At 41.2% G+C, this 25,738-nt stretch overlaps 1 protein-coding gene across 2 annotated transcripts in view; it reads right to left on the bottom strand.

Annotated features, from left to right (window-relative positions):
- rpap1 (RNA polymerase II associated protein 1) overlaps window positions 1-25,738 on the bottom strand; it is a 187,923-nt gene that overhangs the window by 68,919 nt on the left and 93,266 nt on the right. For both annotated transcript variants that reach the window (XM_072265242.1, XM_072265252.1), the window contains 6 exons: window positions 23,910-24,077; window positions 15,091-15,285; window positions 9,325-9,459; window positions 7,941-8,120; window positions 3,920-4,077; window positions 3,275-3,457 (listed from right to left, as the gene is read on the bottom strand). In XM_072265242.1, coding sequence (XP_072121343.1) covers window positions 3,275-3,457; window positions 3,920-4,077; window positions 7,941-8,120; window positions 9,325-9,459; window positions 15,091-15,285; window positions 23,910-24,077 — 1,019 coding nt within the window. The remainder of the gene's footprint in view (window positions 1-3,274; window positions 3,458-3,919; window positions 4,078-7,940; window positions 8,121-9,324; window positions 9,460-15,090; window positions 15,286-23,909; window positions 24,078-25,738) is intronic.

The following is a 25,738-nucleotide window of genomic DNA, read 5'->3' as shown; positions in this document are numbered from 1 at the left end:
TTTACCACAGGCTGGTATGGAAACACCAATGCCCTTGAACGGAAAATCTTACAAAAAGTCGTAGTCACAGCCCAGTCCATCATGGGTAAAGCCCTCCCCTCCATTGAGCACATCGACATTGCAGAAAAGCAGCATCCATCATCAGGGACACCCATCACCCAGGTCATGTTCTTTTCTCGGTGCTACCATCAGGAAGAGGGTACAAGAGCCTCAGGACCCACACCAGCAGGTTCAGGAACAGTTATTACTCCTTAACCATCAAGCTCTTGAACCCATCACTGAACCTATAGACTCACTTTCAAGGACCTTTCATCTCATGTTCTCGATATTTATTGCTTATTTGTTTATTTATCATTATTATTTATTTCTTTTGCATTTGAATAGTTTGTTGTCTTTTGCCCATTGGTTGTTTGTCCTCCGTGTTGGCTGCAGTCTTTCACTGATTCTATTATGACCCGTGTATTTTCTGAGTATGTCCACAAGAAAATATATCTCAGGGTTGCATATGGTGACATACATGTACTTTGATAATAAATTTACTTTGAACTTTAGTGATGTGTCCACAATTTTCTGCAGTTTTTTACGGTCTTGGGCAGAGCAGTTATCATGTCAAGCTGTGGTGCATCCACGTACAATGCTTTCTGCAGGGTATCATTTGATGAATGTCAAAGGGGACATGCCAAATTTCTTCAGTCTCTTGTGTGAGGACAGGAGTCGGTGAGCTGCTTTGACCATGGCATCTATGTGGTTAGACCAAGATAGGCTATTGATAATGTTCACTCCAAGGAATTTGAAACTTTCAACCTCAACACTGCTGACATATGCAGGAGCATGTATACCGCCTCCATTCCTGAAGGCAATGATCAGCTCTTTTGTTTTGCTGATACTGAGGGAAAGATTGTTGTCATGCCACCATGTCACTAAACTCTACACCTCCTTTCTATACTCTGACTCATTGTTATTTGAGATACTGCCTATTATATCAACTACAGACTCAGAGATGGAGTTAGAGCAGAATCTGGTCACGCAGTCATGAGTGCACAGGAAGTAGCGTAGGGAGCTGAGGACACAACCTTGTGAGGCCAGATGGAATGAGTTTGTACTGGCATTATGGTTAGCATAGACATCATGGGCCCTGGGTCCTGTTCCTGTTCTGTGTACACCAGGGCGAATAAAAAGGCAAAAGGATAATCAGTCCCAATTTCTGGTTCAATGAGATCTATAGTTCCAACCATGATCTATACTACTGTGCTCTTTAGGAGATGAAGGCCACCACATTCTGCTCCAAAGCCAGTTAGATTTCTTGTGTACCTCAAGGTTCAATGGGATTCATCTTACAGTTGAGACATTAAGCAGCAGATAGAGATGGTACAAATGGAATCGAACATTCAAACTGTCAGCAAAGTAGGAAAGTTATTGATGAAACTGCAAAAGATAGTGGGACTAGAATAATGCTCTAAGCAGAATGAAAAGGATGCCAGGCAACTCCTCAAAGAATTAGGGAATTCTTTGCTGTAACAAGGATAACTCCTTCTCCAATATTCAACCAAAAGTTCTGATGCAAGGTTATGGATCCAAAATATGCCCTCGACAGATGCTGCCTGGCCTGCTGAGTATATCCAGCCTTGCTTTGATTTATATTATTAAACAATTTCTTCACTTGACTAGTACATCTTCTAGAAGATGCTAAATGCCTTCAAGTCTTTTGCAGATCAGCTGATGATACACAGTAAGGAAACGTGCAGCGTACAATGCCCCCACAGGAAGATGGAGAAACCGGCATGTAATAGAGCATCCCAAGTTGCTTCTAAGTATTAAATGGAGACTCTTTGAAGAAGGGGATGGACTTTCACATAAGTCACAGAGGCATAGCTAACAATTTAAAACTGTCATCGATGATTAGGTGGTGCATGCACAATACTTTAGACCAGAGATTCTCAATGTGGTCCATACGGGAAGGGGGCCATGACAAATTTCGTAGGGGCTACAAATAAAATAAACAAGAAACTGGGGGCCACAGGAGTTTCTGATTGGGTTGTGGTAAGTTTACTGTTTAAGTGAAATATTACCAAAATATAGAAATAAAAAAAGTTGTTAATATATGTAATTTATTTGGAACCCCAAATGAAATGAATGGAAAAATATGCTAGAAATGTGGCAACAAAACAGGTGTGTGTGTGTGTGTGTCGTGCAGCAGTTCTATCATTATCTCTACTCCTGCTTGACCACACACAAATCTCTGCTCACACCCAGCAGGACGGCTTGCTGAGCGCCGAGTGCCACTCCACATCTACTCCCAAAACACAAACTGCAGATAGGACAGGGTTTTCTGCAGCAAGGCCAGCCGGCAAGTGTGCAGCAGGAAGCTCGTTCTGTTTGCCTTCCACTGGCCGGTGTGTATTATTATACTTACAAAATGTGACATGAAGACTGTAATCACTGAAAAACAAATTTCCTGGAGAACAAAGTGTTGCTGCTAAGTCTGACATATTTTACCTGTCAGATATGCTTGAAAAACTGAATTTAGTAAACAAACAGTTACAAGGAAAAAACTGCAATTTCATATCATGCAAAGAGCCTATTACCACTTCCCTTTGAAAACTCAAACTTTTCAGCAGCAATATTGAACATCATGAGTTTATGCAATTTCCTTCACTGGCCACTCTCAAATAGAATTGCAAGATGATGATCTGATTGTGTATCTTGATCATTTGAAACAACTGGACATTGATGGGGAATTTCCATTCAGAGACCTTCTGGAGATGCATATTCCAGCTTGGGTGGTGGATCCATTTGGGGTGAATGTGAATGATGATGACACCACATTGCAAGAATGTCTTATTGAGCTGCAGAGTGATAAAACAGCTCAGCAAAATTCAAACGCAGCAAGCGAACTTTCTGGATTACACTAGATATTCAAATTAAGTTTCCACGTTCTGGATAAGTGTCCTATTCAGAGCTTTGGAAGAGTTTTATTTTTCATATACATATTTAACACATAATACCCATAACCTGTTAAAACATAAATATTGACTGTATATTAGAATTAGTACAGTTGACCAAAAAAGCTTTAAAATGGAGACTATGGAGGATGGGGGTCAGAGAGGTAAATGAAAGTCACAAGTGGGCCACAAGCAGAAAAAGGTTGAGAACTACTGCACTAGGCTCAGGATTGTGAATGATTTGATCTCAGCAATAAATCTGGAGAAATATCACACAAAAATTGGAACTTGTCAAAATTGGATAAGGTCAAAAGGGAGAGGAAAAGAGGTACCTGGATGTGAACTGGGCCTGCAGTTCAGAAGTACAGCCTGCGCTGTGAGTGAGGCTGATCAGGAGGCAAACCAGAGTCTCAGCTCTCTGCAAGGAATAATCAAACAATGGATCCTCCTGCCTCGGGTGGGACACCAGGTTTGGCAAGGTCTGAAGAATCTTCATCAGTGCAGGATAGAAGTCCCTGAGGATGGTGAAAGGAGTAATAAACAATCAACACATTGTTGCTTGAGAGATCTGACTGAATGCAAATGCATACTGAAGGTATTGGACATCATTGGTTGTATCATTTGGAGACATTTTGAGGTCAGGGGAAGCATTTTTCCGAAATGCAATGAAAATGAAAGGCCAGCAAAGATAAGTCTCAAACACCGGGACCAAATACCGCCACTAATCTCTCTGGGTAAGGTGAAAAATATCCCCACAGATAAAACTCCAAAATTCCTGCCAAAATTTATAGTAATCCCTGGAATATACTCACACAGAACAACCTTCGAATCACTTTCCATGCTTGCTCTGTCTTTCACCAATCTCCTCTTCCACCCGATCCAGTCATACACACAACGCATTCTTCATTACACTCCCCATATTCAGTGCATTCCACATCTTTCATGTTCCTGTCTCCCGTTTCTCACTGCATGCTCACCTGTACATGTCACATGCTTGTCCATAGTTGACTGCAACAGCCCACAGCCGCAAAGCCTCAATGTTTAATGCGTAGGCTTCCTGTTGCTCCAAGTGCAGGTCACAAGGATCTTGTGCTATGAACCTCCCAATTCGCTCTTTCAACTTGAATTTGTTTAACTGTTTAAAAACAGAAGCAACAACACAAATCACTCATATTATTAAGCCAAACTGGCCATTTGTGAATTACCATAACCCAACATTTGAACAAGGTAAGTGCACCTTACCTGCTCACAACAAATGGTTACCTCTTTCAAGGAGATCACAGAGAAAACTCTTCGTGACTCCCTCATCCACTCATCCTTCCCACCAATCCCCCTCCCTCCCTCCCCAGGCACTCTCCCTTGAAACTGTGCAAAGCGTTACACCTGCCCCTACACCTTCTCCCTCACCACCATCCAGGGCTCCAAACAGCCCTTCCGGATGAGGTAGTGGTTCACATGCAAACCCATTGCTGTTGATCCATCTATTACTGGCGAGCTCTTGTTCTACTCCCTACCCTTACCTCTTTATATTGGCCATCTTCCACTTTCTTTCCAGTCCAGATAAAGGGCCTCAACCCAAAACACTGACTGTCCATCTCCTTCCATCGACGCTGCCCAGATCTCTCTACTCACTTACGATCCAAGTAGCTATCAAAATGCTTTTTAAACAGAATATTTGGCAACTTACTCCAAATATTCACCACCCTCCATGTGAAAATCCTGTCCCACAGATCTCCCTTAACCTGTGCCCTCTAGTTTTAGACTTTTGGATCAATGAAGCTTTGACATAACATGGCCACCTTAATAGAAAGGTCAAAAGGCATAAATTTAAAGAGCATAAAAGAAATCTTGGTCTAGAACAGGGGTTCCCAACCTGGCGTCCATGGATTCCTTGCTTAACAATATTTGTTCATGGGACAAAAAAAAGGGTTGGGAACCCATGGTCTAGACAGATGCGGTGCATGATGTTCTTTGACAGGACTTGCTAATATTCAATCTCTGTTTAATAAAAGGCAAATAGAATCTTGATTTTGGCTTCAGATATCAAAACTGGAGGATTGCATCCACTTTTTTTTTAGTGATGTCCTACAGGAATGATACAGAAGTGTGCAACAGATACAAGACAGAATTAACAAATCTGACAATGGGCAATTTTTGTAAATAGAGACTTGACTACTTATCTCTTTTCTCATTGAGGGGATATGTTTGAAAAATGGCAAAGCAAAACAAAACCTCAACAGGATTTACAGAGAAGGATGAAGAGGCGTTAGAGAAGGTGCAAGGATACTGTAATACACAACTGAAAACAGTCAGGAAAGAATTTAGAATTAGAATTTATTTATTTAAATCTTATATCCATCCCACAACATGAGGGAGTAAAAATCTTTGTGATCTGACTCCATTGCAATGTTCAAACATGTGAATTTAAAAGTCTAATGGCTTGTAGAAAGAAGCTGTCCCGTGGCCTCTTGGTCTTAGCTTTAATGCTGCGGTACTGTTTGCCAGATGGAAGCAGCTGAAACAGTTTATGGTTGGGGTGACTGGTGTCCCCGATGATCTTCCAGGCCTTCTCTCTGCACCTACTGCTGTAAATGTCCTCAGAGGAGGGAAGCTCACATCCACAGATGCACTGGGCTGTCTGTACCAGTCTCTGCAGTGTCCAGCGATCAAGGTTGGTGTGGTTCCCGTACCAGGCGGTGATACAGCCAGTCAATGTGCTCTCAGTAGTGCCCCTGCAGAAGGCCTTGAGGATTTGGGGAGCACTGTGTCAAGGTGTCAACCTTTCCTCTGTAGGCTGTTTCATTACTGCTAGAAATAAGGCCGATCAAAGTCGTGTCATCTGTGAATTTGATCAGCAGATTGGAGCTGTGTGTGGCAGTACAATTGTGAGTGTAAAGGGAGTAGAGAAGAGGACCCAGAACTCAATCCAACAGGGAGTCTAGGATCCAGCTGCACAAGGTGGGGTGCAGGCCGAGGTCTCTGAGCTTCCTGTCAAGTCTGGAGGGAATTATGGTGTTAAATGCTGAACTGCAGTCCAGGAACAGCATTCTAACGTTTGCATCCCCTTTCTCCAGGTGAGCGAGGATGGTATGTAGTGCTGGGGCTACGGCGTCATGGGTAGACCGGGTCTGTCGGTAGATGAACTGTAGGGGGTCCAGTGGGGCTGGCAGCATGCTGCAGATGTAGTCTTTACCCAGCCTCTCAAAGCATTCGCTTATAATTGAGGTGAGTGCAACAGGGTGCCAGTCGTTCAGTTATGCTGCCTTGGTTTTCTTGGGTACAGGGACAATGATGGACAATTTGAAGCAGGAGGTCACACTGAGAGAGGGAGAGATTAAAAATGTCCGTAAACACACCAGCCAGCTGTTCAGCAAACACTTTGAGGACGTACCCTGGGATGCTGTCCGGCCCCGCTGCCTTGCTGCTGTTGGCACATTGGAATGTTTTACATACCTCAGTCTCAGAGATGACCAAGGAGCAGGCGTCATCGGTGGTTCTCTTCAGGGGTTCAGTCCTATTAACCTCAAATCGAGTGTAAAAAAACATTTACCTCATCCAAAGCAAGGCGGCAATGGTAGCTGTACTACTGCGTTTCCTCTTGAAGTCTGAGATAGTGTGCAGTTCTTGCCATATGCTGCGTGTGTCACTGTCGCAGAGTTGTGACTGGGTTTTGTCCCCGTGTTGCCATTTTGCCACCTTGATGGCTCTGCATAAACCACAGTGGCATCTCTTAAGCTCCCATTGGTCTCTGGAGGCGAAAGCATTATTCCTTGTGCTGACAGCAATATACACTGAACTATTTATCTAAGGCTTCTGGTTTGGGTAGACCTGGACCAATTTTTGGGGAACAATATCTTCAATGCACTTCCGAATGAAGCTTGTGACTACCTCCGTGTTTTCGGAGATGTTCACAACTCAAACTACCTCCCAGATGACGCTACCAAAGCAGTCTTGTAACATTCAGTTTGACTGGTTGGACCAGCAGTGGATAGCTTTCACTATGGCCACTTCCTGCTTCAATTTCTGCCTGTAGGCCAGTAGAAGCAAGATGGAGGAATGGTCAGACTTTCCAAACGGAGGGTGGGGAAATGCCTTGTAGGCATTGCGGAAGGGAGAGTAGCAGTGATCGAGTATGCTTCCTCCCCGTGTGCTCACCTCGATGTGTTGGCAGACTTCAGGTAAGCTCTGGTCAGAGACGCTTGGTTAAAGTCTCCAGTGATGATGAAAGCAGCCTCTGGATGTGTGGTTTCGCGGATATTGATGGTTTCACAAAATTCGTTGAAGAAAAATCATCACAAAGATTGAACAGGCTGAGTGCCTTTCCTCTGAAAAGAGACAACTAACACAGAACTTCCAGATTACAATAACCCTTGTTGTAAGCATAAAGAAGATGCTTCCATTTGTGATTTGACCACACCCATGAGTAGTCATTAATAAATCCATAAAGTATTCAGGACTCACTTCAAAGAATAAACTAAAAACTACTATACAAGAGAGAGGGTGAACAGCATAGGTGCATTTAAGGGGAAGCTGCTGAAGTGCACGGTGAAGGAACGCAGATGTTAGGAGGGTTGAGAGGCAGTTCATATGAAGTTAAAGCATCATCAAAGATCAACTGGGCATACTGATCTGTTCTGCTGTTGTGCATTCTACCATATAAAAGGGAAATATTAATATTATGTCTGTAGAGATGACAAGAGGATAAATTAAAGAGCATCACAACAAAAATATAAGAGATTACAATTTCATTTTACACTGTAATAATGAAGTGGAATTCACTGGCACCTGCATCTCAAAAAGCGAGTTAATTAATTGTAAATAAAAGACTATTAAATATTAAAGAAGGTAAAAAGAAAAGATTGGACCAGCTGCAGACCTACAAAGGCAGACCAAATAAAAAAACAACAAACATCCTTCAAAGCACATTATCCATTTGTTCCCTTGTTTACAGCCACAATCTGTAAGATGAAGAATGGGGTAAGCCAGGATAACAGTTACCAAAATAGCTGACATGTTCCTTCCTGCAGATGCCAGGACACGAAACAATTTCATGGCAGCAGCAACTGGCACACCATAGCTACTGGTTATCGGTTCATCTGTTCTCAGAGTCTGAATCGTCCAGGTAGATGGTAAGAATTCTGAGACAATTGTCTCCATTAGCCTTGGGCACCCTAGAATCTGAGCAAGAGAGAGACAGAAGGTACAATCTTAGAACAATTATTATCCCACTTTTAGATGCAGCATCTCCAGCATCAACAGCTGTCGGGACAAAACCAGTGGTATCTACATATGGCCACCAAAGGGCCATTCCAATGTCTTTGCTCACACAACCTTAACAAGTCCTTCTTGTGAACTAGGATTATGGATTTAATAGAATAAATAGCCAAAATCTATTTCCACTGGTAGGAAAGTCAAGCAAATACAAATTTAGGATAACTGATAAAACCGGAAGCTTATATTGAGAGGATTTATTTTGCCTTTTAAATGCAATAGATCATGATAATCTAGAAAAGGGTACTGAAAGCAAATTAAATTGGAATATTCAAGACATGTACCTGGAAAGGAAAAGATTGCAAAGCTTGGGTAAACAACACTGGATATGATTAACTAGACAGTCGCTTTATGGTACGGACACAGTGCTTTAATGTGGGAGCTCCACTCAACTATTATTAACTGAATCTAAATGACTAATTCTGTGATCCCTTCTCTTTTATATTCTGCCTCATGCCTGCTTCTTCTATACTTTTATGAACAGTTTGCAGAAGCACATTACTTCCTGGGCTGGCAACACTTTTTTTAAAATAGCTCAATTCACAAGGTTTCTCTTCCCCTCCTCATGCACATCATTTTTGCTAAGACACACATCTTTCAGGAGATCTACTGTTTTTCTCTGCTTCAAGTGTACTGCCCGCGTTCCCCACCACCCACCCTACAGACTCCTAGTTGTAATGCAAGTTCTGGAATACCATTTACATACTCATCTCTAGCTTAGATTGTAGGTTCAATTTCTGCTACGGCAGAGGATCCCATCTAGCATTACTGCTGTTCGACTCAGGTGCTAAATGGAGGCTCCAGTTACTTATGGATGAACAGAAAAGTTGTCACATTTGAAACACAGGGGAGCTTCTCTCCAGAATTCTAAGCAGTATGTAGCTCTCAAGCAATTGACCATTTAGCATCACACTTCTGTTTGCAAGACCTGACTATTCATCAATGTTGAAATTTCTACATCACAACAGTGACTCAGTACTTCAATGGCAGTACAGAATCCTGGAATGTCCCAAATATATGAAATACTTGACATGACTATGAGTAAGTATTCTTTAATAGGTGTGTGCAGAATTGTTAACATAAGAAGATAATTACTGTCAATGTTGATTACCTGATTACAAGCCTCAGAAGAGTGTCTTGCTATTCGAATCAGCATCTCCAAAATATCAAGGACGACTGAAGACACAGGTCGAACAACTTCCAGAATGTAACGCAGACGGTGAAGAACTTTCATCTTCAGCAAACCCTGCATTGGGTAAGTGGGAAACAACAGAGACAATAAAACACAGCACAACCAAAGGAATTGAGGGCTTCTGTCTTTCTATCCCATCTCATCTCACAGTGAACAGAAAGATTAAGTTTAGAGCCAGGCCCTTGACTAGTGATGTCAAGAAACGTTTCTATCCAAAGAGTCAGCTGAAATTTACTAAACTGTGTAGCTATCAAGGCTGGCAGTCAACTGAAAACTTCAAAGGTCTGACAATACTTATTTATTAGACATGGGATTTAAAGGTTATGAAACCAGAAAAGGCGAATGGAGTTGATCAGTGTGCCTTTGCCTTCCATCTACAAGAAAGAACAATAAATGCAATCCTTACAACTTAAAAAGTCTGCTTCGTATGAGGAGGCATTTGGTCTTAGTGGCATGTTTGAAAGTTTATTGTTAAAAAGGCAAGCTGTTAGGCTCACATGCCTCTTTGTGTACCACAAGCTTAGTTAGTTGGGAAACTATCAAATCCATAAAATAAAGCTGTAGAAGCTAAAACATCTAAACTGAATAAATAAGACTTCTTGGTGGCAGAATGGAAAAAGCACTCCAAGATGGTCCCAAATTTACAGCAGCTTCCATTTAAATAGTACTTTTAATGTTCTGAAATGTCTCAGATCACGCACAAGAGAGTTAGTCATATTTGTCATTGAGTCAAAGAATGAGTTATTTGGACACGATCAAATGTCGACTGTATGTCTTAAGTCACAGCGACAGAAGGAAAGAGGTAGCAAAGAAGAGGAACGTAGGAATGATACTCCATGGTTTGGATTGTAGGCTGCCAAAGGCACAGGCACAGTGAAAATCAGAAGCAGTTGAAGGCTAAGAGGACACAGACCTTGGAGGATAGTAGATGATTATCAGGATCGGCAAAGAAATGGGGAACATTCCTTTTCTGATCATAATAACCTCCTGTAGGGCACCACAGTGAAATGAGGAAAGTGGATAGGCATTTAAACGAAAATTAAACTTCATGGTGAAAACGGCACTCCTAAGGGAAAACATTCAGTGTAATGATAAAACACAGGCACACAGACTCCAGAACAAGAGAGTCACAGAGAGAGAAGGAAATGAGGGGATAGAGGGCAGGATCGTGCATGCTAAAACATATAAACATATGGAAGCAGATAAAGGGAAAAAAAGATGATTTAAAGGAAAAGCACCGCAAAACAATACTATGGAATGTTGAAAACTACAGGATAACAGAGAGAAGTGAATCAATTCATTAGACACACAGAGGGAGTATCACGTAGGGCTAAGAAGAAAACAGCTCATGTGTGGATGAAATCATTTCCATCAGAAGCCGACAAGGGAACAGATGTATTTATGAGTAAAGGGCCAGATTCATTTAATGGCGAATGGACATTTATCTAACAACAATCACGATAAAATTAGTTCAAAAGAAGTCAAAAGGAAGTAGTAAAGCTGACAGTTTTAAGGGAAGTTGACGTTAAGCACTGAGAAAGAGAATCTCTGGAGTAAGCTGGCAAATTCTGCTAATGGATAAAACTGCAATGGAGCAGTTCACAATATGAAATGGAACCAGTTTATACCCCAAGGGCAAAATCTTTACTTGCCCAAAAAAACATGAAACAATTTAAAGTAAAAATACATAGAAGGTAAAAATACATAGAAAGCCAAAAATCAGTGTGGTCATTGGAAGTGACAAAACACAATAAGAACTACAAAATGAGAAACAAAAACAGAACAAATGCAAATGATATCTTGTGTTAAGAAAAAAATGGCCCAGAAGCCTGGTCCCTTAAAAGTGGATAGTGGTGCTTTGGAAATGAAAAGTAAGCACTTGGCAGCAACATTCACAATAGAGAAGGAAGAAATCAAATACGGAATTGACTGGGACTAGCCACAGTCACTGTTCGTTCGTTATGCACCGTGTCATATGATGTAGGCAATCTTGGACTTTCCATGATCAAAATTGTTCTTGGCAAATTTTTCTACTTTAGAGGTTTGCAATTGCCTTCTCTGGTCGAGTCTTTACAAGACGGGTGACCCCAGCCATTACCAATACTCTTCAGAGATGGACTGCCTGGCGTCAGTGGTTGCATGACCAGGACTTGTGATATGCACCAACTGCTCATACAACCATCCACCACCTGCTCCCATGGCTTTGTGTGACCCTGATTGGGGGGGGGGGGGGGAAGGGGGGGCTAAGCAGGTGCTACATCTTTCCCAAGGGTGACCTGCAGGCTGGTGGAGAGGAGGAGTGCCTTACACCTCCTATGGTAGACACATACCTCCTCCACACCACCCGCAAAATCATCAGAAGGCAAAAAAAATAGCAGAAAAGTAGAATTAGTTGCACAAAAGGATGACAAATCTCCAGGACTGTTACTTTTAATTCCATGATCCAGAGGTAGTTAAGAATGTTGCAGAAGCATAATCTTCCAAAGCTAAAACAGAAAATGCTGCAAATATTTGCAGAAGTCATTGACATGTAATGCTAGTTCTCTTTACATAGATGCTGCCTTACGTATTGAATATTTCTCACACTCGCAGTTTTAAGTTTCAGATTTCCAGTAACCTTATCACAATGCTTTTATAAGCTTCCAAACTTGTCTCAATTTGGGATCCGTTCATTTGGATGGGAAAATTTCACTCTTTAGATTATTTAGCATAAAGTCCATTGCTAGGAAATAACTGGAGTCTATAATTAAGCATGGAGAGCACTAAACACATTGAAAATTATTGACTGATCAAGCAGATCTAGTACCAATCAATGATACAGCATGCCCAATTAATTTAATTTCATTTTTGAACAGGTCTGAAATAGGAGACAAAAGATTGACATTATTTCTGTGGATTGAAGTTCCTTGCGAAAGACTTACGGAGCTGATGGATAAAGATTGACCTGTTTGCAAAATTACTGCAGCAGCAAAAGACAGCCGAGGTAAGGAGCCAATAATCAAATCATTGGGATGCTGCTAGTGACTCACAAGGACCAACGTTTGGATGCAACTAACAATCTTATGACAGACTAATGGACAGGAAGCTGCATAACCGGGTGTGTCAGTGACAAATACTAGTCGCACTGTAAACAACATAGAAGACATTAACACGAGAAAATCTGCCGTTGCTGGGAATCCAAAGCAACACACAAAATGCTGGAGGAACTCAGCAGGCCAGGTAGCATCTATGGAAAAGAGTAAACAGTTGACATTTCAAAACAGAGATTCTTCATCAGGAAAACACTATTACACTTCAAAAAGCTCAAACAAGTGAGGGAAGAGGAAAGCTAAAACAAATAGATTTCAATCAAGTAATTGTGAGGTCGTCCATTTTAGATCCAAGAAAGAAAAGAACAGAATACTTGTTCAACACTGAAAAGTTAGAAACAGGAAGATCCAAAGAGACTTGGACTTCACATACATGGTTATTAGAACTGCATTTAAAGACATAGAAAATAATCAAAAAGGGTGAATGGACTTCTGGCTTTTATTTCTTGGGGAATGGACAACAAAGGGGCAAATGCTACGTGTCAGCGGTACAAGTCGGTAAAGCATCAGACTTTTAACCTGAGGGTCTGGGGTCCAAATCCCTGTTCGAGCGCTGGCTTTATGTCACAACGTTATATACCCATGTAAATCTCAATTCCAAAATCATAGCTGATCATATCCAAAATTTCAAAGGTCATTGTTGATAATGTTTATTAATATGTAAGTTCTATAAAAATAATTTTTGGGCACCACGGTAGTGTAGTGGTTAGCTTAATGCCTCATAGTACCAGCAACACGGGTTCATTTCCCACTGCTGCCTGAACGGAGTTTGGACGTTCTCCCTATGACTGCGTTGGTTTTCTCCCACAAACCAAAGACGTACTGGTTGGTAGGTTAATTGGTTGTCGTAAATTGTCATGTGATCAGGCCAGGGTTAAATCGGGAGTCGCTGGGCTGCGCTGTTCGAAGTGTCGGAAGGGCCTACTCTGCACTGTACCTCAATAAATACAAAAAAAATACATGTCATGGTATATGTCAGTTAGCAATTTGTCAATAAGGAAGCATCTTCATTGATCTTCAGACCTCACTTGATGACTTGCACTCATCATCCACAAAGAGTAGACCATGGAGAGAAAAAGAAACAATCGACTTTCCACTTCAGTGGCCCACTTATGATAGATGTCCTTAGACCTTCCCTGTCACCCTGAGACAAGCAAATACTCTGCATCATGATCTCATGTGTTTGTTACATCACTTTCACATTACACAAACATAAACCCAGGAACTTCTTCAACTGGGCCCAAAAACCAACAGAAATCTGACCTTGATTTAGAGGAAATTAAAAAGAGTTCATTTCTAAAGGGACTAGGAACATAAAAATAATCTTGAAATTACTTTGCAGTATTTGCTCCAGGGAACAAAAACAATCATTTCCCACTCAAGCACACACAGGCTGATAAGAAAAAGACTGACTTCACATGCATAGAATCAAGTGCGTCAGCTGTGACTTAGTGATACCACCCTTTCAAAGATGACCAAGGAAGTACGCTCCAGAGTCCTAGCCAATATGGATCTCTTAAACCCTAACACTAAAACCAATTATGTGGTCACTTTTACGTCGCCGTATTGTGAGAGCCTGTTTTCCATAAACTGCTTGCTCTTTTGGCTATATTACAATGGTGGCTGCAGTTTGGGACTGGCTGTTGTGCACTTCTTATAATCATACAGTTACTAGAGGTGCATCCTTTATATGTAGTCAGCATAAATTAAACACATAACTCTGAGTTAAATGCTTGTAATTAAAAACCCACCCTGAAGTCACCCCACTGTCCCCAGAAGAGTGCTGGCTCTTTTATATGCCAACTTCTATCTGCCCATCTCAATGGGATGTATGGTTTACTAAGTTCCATTCTGTTTCACTCCCTCACCTATCAACGCTTGACTGTGACACAATCTTATACATAAAAATAGAGAATGCTGGAAAACATTTAGAAGGTCAGGCAGCATCTATGGAGAGTGAAGCAGTTAATGTTCCAAGACCAGGACCCTTCTTTACAACTGGACAGGAGAGAACACAGGCTGGCTTTCGGTAGCAGAGAAGGTGGAGAGGCGCAAATAGAACAAAGGGAACATCTCTGACAGGATGAAACGAAGTGAGTTAATGTAGCAATTAGTGTAGCAACGCATTATACACAAAGAAGGTAACACGTTATGCACAAAAGATTCCAACTGAAGAAACATGTTTCATCTCATTCCATTAGCAAGGTTCCCTTTGTTCTACCCATTTTTCTTCCATCTTCCCTGCATTTGAAAACTAATTTCCTTACTCTCTTTTACTTCCCATTCCACAGATGCTGCTTGACCTGCTAAGTGCTTCCAGCACTTTTGGTTTCTATTTCAGATTTTCCACATCTGTAATGTTTTTGATCTACAAGCCAATGTGATACAGTTTATAGGTCTCAAGGTGTCAAAGAAGGTTAAACATAGGTCAGCACAACCAAATGTGGATGAATGGGTGGGGGGGTGGGGAGCACAAACGGGAAGGCTACAAGAGCAGATCAAGGTCCTGGATGGGAGGTTGGGGAACAGTTAACTTTTAATATTTATTAAATATATACACTCTACTACAAACCGACACGTGTTTTAAGGACATTACTTTAATAACATCCACGCGAGCAACATCTGTATCTGCTTTCTTATCTTCCTTGGACTTGGCTTTCTCGCTTTGCTTCATTTTTGATTCTTCCTCATCATCCTCCTCTTCATCGTCATCATCCTCCTCGGTTTCATTAGGCCGAAGGGGAAACACTGATGATCCCAAGTACCAGCAGAAGGTCCTGTCGAGACATTCCTGTAGGAAAAAATGCTCCTGGTTATTACATCCAAGAATAGTTTGGAGAAATATAATGTACAATGGTCACTGATTGACAATCTATCTTCAGACATAGGCCACGTCATACATTAACAGGGTGAGAGGAAGATGAATGAATGACCACCACAGAAAGATGGCACAAGTTATCGCTAAGGAAAAAGCAACTCTATCTCTCTTTAATATAAAAACGCACATATATGTCATGGGCAGTTCAGGACAGGCTGGTAAAGAGAGCTGAAGTTCATCACCTTACAGTTCAATAAGGTCACCCTTTCATGCTGATAAAACCTACTGATAAAACACCTTTGATCTGAAGCATCAAATCTTCCTCACTCTCTGCAGATGCTGTCACAGCTGTTCTCATTTCCGACTGCAAAAACTGCAACATTTGCTTGCTGGATCTCTGATTATGGTTGAACTAGCATGGAATGCTAAATAATGCACATGCTGAAAATCTGAAATAGAAACAGGAAGTGCCCGACATACTCAGCAAATGCAGTAGCATCTACAAAGTAAAACATTATTTACGTTTCAAGTATCCTGGACAAGTTATTGGAGATTTTATCCTCCTTCCTCCACACTCCCATCAATGGCTTTGTAAGTACACACTTGGTTCCCTGCAGTCTCACACCAAGCAGAAGGCTGCTTCATAACACTAGATGATCCTCAACTATCCGACTCCTTTGCTTAATACAAACAGGAAACTAATATGAACTAAGATGTGCTAGCAATATATGGCGATGTTTTGCAGGAAGCTCATAAAATCTTTAGATATTATTATTGCTGCAATCTGTAGCCTGTTATTTCATTTTAAGTTACATAACATAATCTAAACAAACCAACAATTTTTCATCTCCTGAAGGATTCGGCAGACTTGATTCTTAGGAATGCAGGTACAGCACCTTTAAGCAGAGGAGGGTCTATCGCCATGGCCCAAAGAAGGGAAGGAGGGGAAGACTCCAAGCATCTGATGTGACGTCCCTTTATTTCCTTGAATGCTCTTTCACATCTTTCTGACCATTCCCACTTTGTCTCTGTTAGCAACAATGCGTCAATGGGTACTGCACTGTAGCAATGTTTGGGAGAAATCGGTGGTAGTAGCTTACAAGGCCCAAGTATGACCTGAGTTGTGACACATTTTCCAGCTTAGTTGCCTGCAGCACTGCTTCAATCTTCTCTTGTGACATATGTAAGCCATGCTTGTCAATGACATGTCTACAATATGAGAATTCATTCTTGAAAAACTCACATTTCTCTCTCTTTGCCCGCAGACTATACTCACTCAGTCTGGTAAGCACTTTACCAAAGTTCTGGAGGTGCTTTTCATCATTCTTGCCTGTCACAATGGTGTCATCAAGGTAACATTGTGTTCCTGGGATATCCTGGGGCACTTGGTCCATTGCTCTTTGCCAATTTGTTGGAGTTGATGCGACACCAAAGACAAGATGATTATACTGGAACAGACCCTTGTGAGTGTTGATTGTAAGGAACTTCCTGCTTGACTCCCCAATCTCCATTTGCAGATAGGCTTGTGGCAAGTCAATCTTTCAAATTCGGTCACTTAATGCATTTGATTAGTTTTATGTGTGAAACTTTTCACTCGGTGTGGTTTTTCTCTTAGGTGGTGTTTTTTATCTGCCTTGCACGCTCTCTCTATGTGACCTTGTCTGTGACATTTTCTGCAAACTTTTTCTTTGAACCAACAATCATTCGCATTATGGAAGGGTTTACCACATAGATAATATTTTTGGGTTTTTTTGCACCATTCAGGGACGTTTTGTGCATTTCACATTCTAACCTCTTTTTCTGTAGTTCTGCATCCTTTGCTGCAGTCTCTAATGATATTACAATGAACAACATTTGTTCTAACGTTAGATCTCTTTTTGACAGTAACCTCTTTTAAGTGCTTTGACTATGCATGCTACATACAAGCCTGTCCCTTAATACATCAGAAAGCTCATTTCCAAAATCACAGTACTAGGAAAGTTTGCACAGTTCTGCAATGTATTCCCAAATGTTTTCATCCTTTGACTGGTTCCTTTTGTAAAATCTAAATCTCTCAGCTATTAGCAGAGGATTAGGGCTCAAGTGATTTTGTAAAATTGTAACAATTTCATCCAACGTTTTGCTTTCTGGCTTTTCAGAAATTACTTGTTTGCTTAAGAGACTGTACGTTCTAGCACCCATTAAGCTCAGAAGCGTAGGGGCTTTCTTCTGCTCATCCACATCATTCGCTTTACAATACAGTTCAATCCTCTTGATGTACAACTCCTAGCCTTCATTAGCACCATTGAATTTGTCAACTTTCCTGACTGAAGCCATCGCCATGTTGTTTTCACTTTTAACTTTGCTAGTTGCCTGTCTCTCAGTGTGTACTATGTATTGTACTCACGCGTCCTTTTGTTAGCGTCCTTGACAGCTTCTGTACTGTTTAACTCTTGCTGAGGGTGCAGTTGGTGATATTCTCTGACGTTCAGGTTCGTCCTCATCGCCAATTTGTTCTGTTTGTACAACTACATATCGATTGAGTAAAAGCAAGCATGCGGGAGATGACTTTAACTGGTGTACTCACATTGAAGCGAGGGAGAGAAAGAATGATGTGCATGCATAGGCAACAGATCAATCTGCATGCGTAGACAACAGTCCATATGTAGTGCTAAGTGGAATCATTGCTTTAAAAGAAATAGATCCAAGGACAACAAAGAGGTGATCACCAGCAGCTGCGGACTGCTTCAAGTCGGTGGACTGGGCCATGTTCAAGGAATGCATCACAGATGTCACGGACTTTACAACGTCAGTCATGGACAAATGCAGCCCCACAAAATTATTCAGTCTTCCCCAACAAGAAGCCCTGGATGAACCAAAAGATCTGTAATCTGCTAAGCGCCACATCAGTGGCTTTCTGGTCAAAGGATCAAGTAAAATACAAAAGGTTCAGTTATGACCTCCAAAAAGCCATCTCAAATGTGAAGTGGCAATTCTGGATCAAACTGGAATCAAAGAAGAATGCTCAACAGCTGTGGCAGGGCTTGAAAACTATCACCCCTACAAACTAAAACCAAACTACAAACAAACTACTGTATGCGTGACAACAAAGTTTCACTCCCAGATAAACTCAACGTCTTTTATGCTCCTTTTGACTGACAAAACACGAGAAAACTTCATGAATTTCCTCAGCCCCCGACAACTCTGTAATTTCCATCTCTGAGGACGATGTGACAGCATCCTTCAGAAGGATGAACCCACGGAAAGCATCTGGTCCAAATGGTGTACCTGGCCAAGTACTGGAGACCTGTGCTAATCAACTGGCTGGAGTGTTCACTGTTATCTTTAACCTCTCGTTTCGACAGTCTGAGGCCTCAGACAGGCTTCAATCTCCTCCACAATCACCATCAGCACAAGTGCACCACAAGGCTGTGTGCTTAGCTCCCTGCTCTACTCATTTTACACTTATGACAGTGAGGCTAAGCTCAGCTCCAATGCCAGATTCAAGTTTGCTGACAACACCACTGTCATAGGCCAAATCAAAAGTGGTGACACATCAGCATACAGGAGGGAGATCGAAAAGGTTGGCTGAATGGTGCCACAACAACAACCTCTTGCACAATGTCAGCTGATTAATGACTACAAGAGGAGGAAACTGGAGGTCCGTGAGCCAGCTCTCATCAAGGGATTACAGGTGGATTGAGTCAGCAACTTTAAATTCCTCAGTGTTATCATTTCTGGGTACAGTACTTAAGTAGTATTACAAAGAAGACATCTCTATTTCCTTAGAAGTTTTGTGAAGATTTGGCATGTCATCTAAAACTCTGACAAACTTCTACAGATGCACAGTGGAGAGTATACCGACTGGTTGCATCATGGTCTGATATGGGAACACCAGTATCCTTGAATGGAAAATCTTCCCTACCATTAAGCACATCTACAAGAAGCACTGTCACAGGAAAGCAGCATCCATCATCAAGGACCTCCACAATCCAGGCATGCTCTCTTCTCACTGCTGCCATCAGGAAGGAGGTACAGAAGCCCAAGGACTCACACCATCAGGTTCAGCCTCTTGAAAGGGAGTGGATAACTTCACTCACCCCAATAATGAACTAATTCCACACCCGATGAACTCAATTTCAAAGACTTTACAACTCATGCTCTCGATATTTCATTCCTATTTTTTTCTTTTTTATATTTGCAAAATCTGTTGTCTTTTGCACACTGGTTGTTTCTCTGTTGTGAGCAGTTTTCCATTGATTCTATAGTGAATGCTTGCAAGAAAATGAATAGGGTAGTATATAGTGACATATATGTACTTAGATAATAAGATTACTTTGAACTTTGAATAATCCAAGCCAAGTTCATGCTAATCCAAGAAAACAAATTTTAGGGTAGTATATGTTGACATACAAGTACTATGAAGGGGGAGGGGGGAGGAGGAGAGAAAGACTGGGAGAGAGAGGTGGAGGGGTAAGACTTTGGGACTTCGATGTTTCTATCATTCATTCTATGGGGTTTCTTGGTTCGTGGATGTCTGTGAAAAGTACGAAATTCAGATTGTATACTGTATACATTCTGATATTAAATGAACCATTGAATTCCTCAAGACTTCAGAGCATTTCCAGGAAGATCTACAACACAATGCAATAGTCAGCCAGCTATGTGGTATGTGCGTAGGTGATGGTGCTCAGTACTGGCTGCAGAGACCTTCACGAGACAACTATTTTGTGCCGATGGATTGACATCTGCAGACTGCTGGCCTGCACACAAAGTGGCTGCTATTCTGGGAGCTTGGATCTGTCAGGTGTGCGAGAGTGATTCAGCTAACCTTCAGAGGAAAAACTCATTAATTGTGCTGCCAGAGTGGCACAGATTGATAGGATGGGAAGATGGAGCACCACGCCAGCAATGCAGGCATTCAGGGTTGAGAGATGTCGAGGCTCTGCAATGTCAGGCAGTGGATTTAATTGCTCTATCACACAAACAGCCACAGAGACTGCAGCTTTTGCAATTCACAGAAGGGGGTTAGGGGGAAGAGGACACAGAATCAACAATGTCAGGAGAAAAAAGTTAGTGAAGGTATCCCAAAGCAGCTTCATCATTGAGAATGAGTCAGGATTGTGGTTATTATAGGCCTCTACTCCTAACGTTACTCAAGGAGTGCAGAACTATCCAAGAACTAACATCTGAATGTCAATGACTGCGACGATAGTATACAAGAGCCAGTGACCATGCAACTAATATCCACATAAGGTGACGTTAGGAAAATTGGATCAGCGACCATGTGACTATATCAGCTCACCATATCTGTGCAGGTATAAAAAAACTTGCTAGCCTAATCTAGCATTTGACCTTTGTTATGCAGTTCTTAAAGCATACATCTTGGTACAGCCCAAGTGTGATCAATTCAAGTTTCTGGCTTCCTTCCAGACAGTGAGTTTCACATACCTTCCACCCACTGTGCTTCTGGCTCATTCATCTCATGCTTCCATCAGCCTCTGGCTCCTGGCTTTTGAACCTTCAGCTAAATGAAGCATCAATGTCATACTTGATTTACCCAGGTCTCAGCTAAATCTGGCCTGAGGCCCCGCTTCTCTAAAGGGAGTAAAAACAGTATATCCAACCTTTCATGATGGAACAGCAAAATCTTGTCATGAACATCTCTGGCCTAAACATCTAAGGGCTCACACCAATGAAGGCCAAGAACAGAGGAGAGGTTAAGAACACAGAGCCATTCAGTGTCAACTGAAAGGAGTACTTGACAGAACTCCACCTTAACTCAGTCCCTGTCACAAGCATCCCTGATCCCATAACACAGCAGACTATCTGGCACATTTCCAGCATCACCCCAGGCTGACAAGAAGTTGAAAAGGCCTTCTAAAATCAATGAGACCTAAGGAATAGTTCATGTCCCACTGAAGATTTTACCCTTGTTAGTGAGGAATTTTAGTCATAAATCAACAACCTCACCACCCACATCTGAGAAGCAGCAGATTCACTAAGGACCTCAAAGATTCCATCATCATAAGATCCACTAGCATGATAAAATGGACTCCTAACCTTAAAATCTACCTTGTCATAGCCTTGCACCTTATTGTCTGCCTGCACTACGGTGGATTCCGATTAATCGGCACCAGTACGTTTTGGCCCAATTAAGCAGCTATTAGCCAAAGTTTCATGGAAATAGTTTTTAAAATGTATAAAAACGATAAACTATTGCTTTAATGTGTAACAAATTATGTATTTAAATGAAATTAGAGCACCACCAAAACTACTACAACAATACTAAAAAACTCTGAATAGCTATCGACAGAGAAATTCATCCAGTGTACACTGCTGTGTTCTTTTGATTCTCTGTAAATGAACACAATCAGCGCAGACACCTGGTGTAGATAATTTGTTACACATTAAAACAATCATCGTGAATACAATGCTTTCAAAAATTGCATCCTCCAGATCTTCATTTTCACTGAAACATTCAAGATGATTGTCGATACATTCAAATCTGTCATAGTTTTTACTTGTTGAAGTAGTGAAATCATTTCATTTTCACTTCCAGCCATTTCTGGCATCTCCAAACCTGAAGGCTTGAAACCGCAGTGAGTAAAACAGTTCTGAATTGTCTTAGTGCTTATTACTTGTCAACTATCAGTCACAAAAATCACTTCTTTTTCTTTTAAAAACACAAACACACCAAAATGATGCTATTTAAGACTGTTTGCTCTATGCACAGTGTAGTGTCTAACAACCACATGACAGGCACACAACTGACACTAGTTAGAAACTGTTCAGCAACAATCTCCTGTCCCAGTTAAGTGGTATAGTGCCCCAAATAAACAAAAGGAATTTCTTTGATTTGTTTCAGTTCTTTAAGATTTGTCCCAAGTAAGCAGCTGCCCCAATTAACCGATGGCCCAATTAACAGGAATCCAATGTATTTTATATTGCTGTTTTTTATTGCTTTCCTTTGTACTTATTTGATGCACTGAGAAATTAAATGATCTGTATGGATGGCATTTAGGCTTTTTTCACTTCACTTCAGCATGTGAAAATATAAACAAATTAATTTAATTTAGCATCTTTGCAGAAGATAATCCTGACTGTAATGTTTACAGGGGAGTCTGTCTGCTGTCTTAGAATCACATTACCAATTAGAGGATAGGATCCTAAAGCCTCTTTGAAAAGTACATCATGCCAATTCATATAATTCATGGAAAACTCTGGACCATCACTGTTCATGGTAGAGGAGTAGCATTCACGAAGCCACTGATAGCTTCAGACCGGGCTGTTCAGGAGCACGGCAAAGGAATGGAAGAGATGCATCGCCTTCCAAATTTGCCACTTGCTCTCCCCATCAAGAACCTCCATCTTCACCTGTTGTAGAATCTCCCACATTGACATCCTCAGCCACCTCACAACCCACAAAGCTAGAGTGGAAGTCACACTTACAAGTTAGGAATTTTGAAGAAGAAAGGACGAAAACACAATATGCAAACTATTATAAACCACGGTTCTAAACAATTCTTGCATAATCACTCAGCTCCAATATTTTATGTCTCAGCATATAGAAACATAGAATACCTACAGCACAATACAGGCCTTTTGGCCCACAGAGTTGTGCCGAACATGTCCCTACCTTAGAAATTACTAGGCTTACCTATAGCCCTCTATTTTTCTAAGCTCCATGTACCTATCTAAAAGTCTCTTAAAAGACCCTATCGTATCTGCCTCCACCACCGTTGCCGGCAGCCCATTCTATGCACTCACCACTCTGAGTAGAAAACTTACCCTTGACATCTCCTCTGTACCTACTCCCCAGCACCTTAAACCTGTGTCTTCTTGTGGCAACAATTTCAGCCCTGGGAAAAAGCCTCTGACTATCCACGCAACCAATGCCTCTCATCATCTTACACACCTCTATCAGGTCACCTCTTATCCTCCGTTGCTCCAAGGAGAAAAGGCCAAGTTCACTCAACCTATTCTCATAAGACATGCTCCCCAATCCAGGCAACATGAAGGAAGGAAAGCATCCCATATACCCCTTTTAACCTTCTTTGCAGTGTTCAAGAGAACACAATGCGAGATGGCGCCGGTAAGCTATGGCAAAGTTCTGCGGGCTATGTAGAATACTTGTAAATATATTTCTTTTGAATTACTCTCACTGTAATCTGCATCAAGTAATTTCCCACAATCTATGGACCCATTTTCAAGGAATCTTCATCTCATGGTCTCAATATTTATTTTTTCTGTTTCTTTTTGTTTTTGCAGATTGTTGTCTTTTGCACACCAGTTGTCTGCCCTGTTGGTGTGGTCTTTCACTGATTCTATTATGGTTATTGGATTTAGTGAGTATGCCCACAAGACAATTAAATCTCAGGCTTGTATATGGTGACATATATGTACTTTGTACAAACAAAGGCTTCAATAGAATAGATTGTGAAAGGCACAATTTGCCCCAAATCACAATGGACTGTGTTTGATCTGAAACCCAACAGCATTCCCTGACCTTACATCTACCAACTGGTCAAATTTTCACTGAGCACTGATCCACTGAATCAAAGCAAAGGGCAGCAGTTCTCAAATCCAAACAACATTTGGAGGGTTGGGTGACTTACCTCATCAGAAGGGGAGATTAAAAGTGCCTTTAGAGCCTGAACGCAGGCAGCAATTACATTTTCAACGCTATCATCCAGTGCAAAGCGAAGGAGGAACAAACAGCCAGCGTCCAGCAGCATTCTCAACACACTGTGCTTGAGGGAGGAGGAGAAATCACCCGCTTTAGCCTAGCATAAAACAACAAGAAAACAACTTAGAGGAAATTTGCAGATGCTGGAATTTCAAGCAACACACATAAAAATTGCTGGTGAACACAGCAGGCAAGGCAGCATCTATAAGAAGAGGTACAGTTGACGTTTCGGGCCGAGACCCTTCATCAAAATCTCCTGACGAAGGGTCTCGGCCCAAAGCGTCGACTGTAGCTCTTCCTATAGATGCTGCCTGGGCTGCTGCATTTACCAAGAAAACAACTTGATGTACTTGCACCAAACATCCCATAATCAATGAGAAGCAACAAACTCTCGGTTTTACCTCTCAGATGTCAAAAAGAGGATCAAGAGCAAAGGCAGTTCTTCCCTACGCCGTAACTTGCAGAGACCCCCAGGGATTTCTCTGTGGTTCCATATGCAATGTACTTGGCAACACCAACAGCGATGGAGTCAGCTTTTGCATGTTCTCTGACAACATCCAGCTCAGTATACCGACCAAAATATAATTCAAAAGCCTTATCACCATACATTCCATAAGTTTACATAAATGGGATGTTAATGATATTGGTCTATAATTAGAAGGACCTGCCAGGGGTTTCCCAGAATAGGCACTACTACAACCATTTTCCAGGAGTAGGAAAGATGGCGTAACCTCCAAATATGATTTAAAAATTTCAATATTATCTCAAGAGTTGTTAGTCATGTGTTTAAACACACAATAACATGATCCTTTCCTGGAGATGTCTAACCTGCACTATGAACAGCCTTCTTAAATTCACAGAAAGAAAACTCTACATCACTAATACTATCATTGCTACAGCTGGCTTTCAACACATCAGGGTATTCAGTTAAAACCTTATCCCTACATTGTTTAACCTCTTCACTTAAATTATCTTCATTATGAATTGCAGCAAATGACCTAGCCAGTAACTCAACCTTCTCTATTTCAGTAACAATCATATGATCTTTTTTAATCAATACTAGAAGGTTATTACCTCTATGAATCATCACCATTTTCTTAGTCATTCCCCAAACATCTCCAAGTTCAATATCCCTTCCAATACTATCACAATATCCCCTACAGTAACCCTTTTTCGCAATCTTCACCACTTTCCTCAGCACGGCCTGTGCCCATTTATACTTAATAAGGTCACATGGAGAGTGATACTTCGTAACTTTCCTAAACACCATATTTCTCTCCCTGATTGCCTCTGCACACTCCTCAGTCCACCATGGTATAGCCTTTCAGTATTAATGCCCTTTTTAATAGGAATCACTTCCAGCACAGTGAATAATGTGACATAACCTTTCATTACAAAAATTCACATCATCCTCAACATCCAGTCCTGACAGACATTCATCACATAAAAGATTAAACTCCTCTCAATTTGCTTTACCAAAATCCACTCCTAAAAGTGGCCTCCTATCCCCTATATAAATCAAAAACCCAAGCTTATAAATGTAGGAAGATAATCATTCCCCAATGTTTCATCACTCATAACATCCCACACACTCACTCCAGCCAGAATGTTTGAAACTAAAGTTAAATTTATAACAGTTTCAGAACTATTATGAAATTAAATCCCATACTCCTCCCATTATTAAGACACTCAAGATGGGAAATATCTAAAAATTCTTTTACAATCAAACCATTACCATCATTCTGCGAACAACCCCAC

The sequence above is a fragment of the Mobula birostris genome, chromosome 1, assembly GCF_030028105.1.
Source record: "Mobula birostris isolate sMobBir1 chromosome 1, sMobBir1.hap1, whole genome shotgun sequence".
NCBI lineage: Eukaryota > Metazoa > Chordata > Chondrichthyes > Myliobatiformes > Myliobatidae > Mobula > Mobula birostris.
The sequence above is the reverse complement of the archived record's forward strand: the minus strand, read 5'-3'. Positions and strand labels throughout refer to the sequence as shown.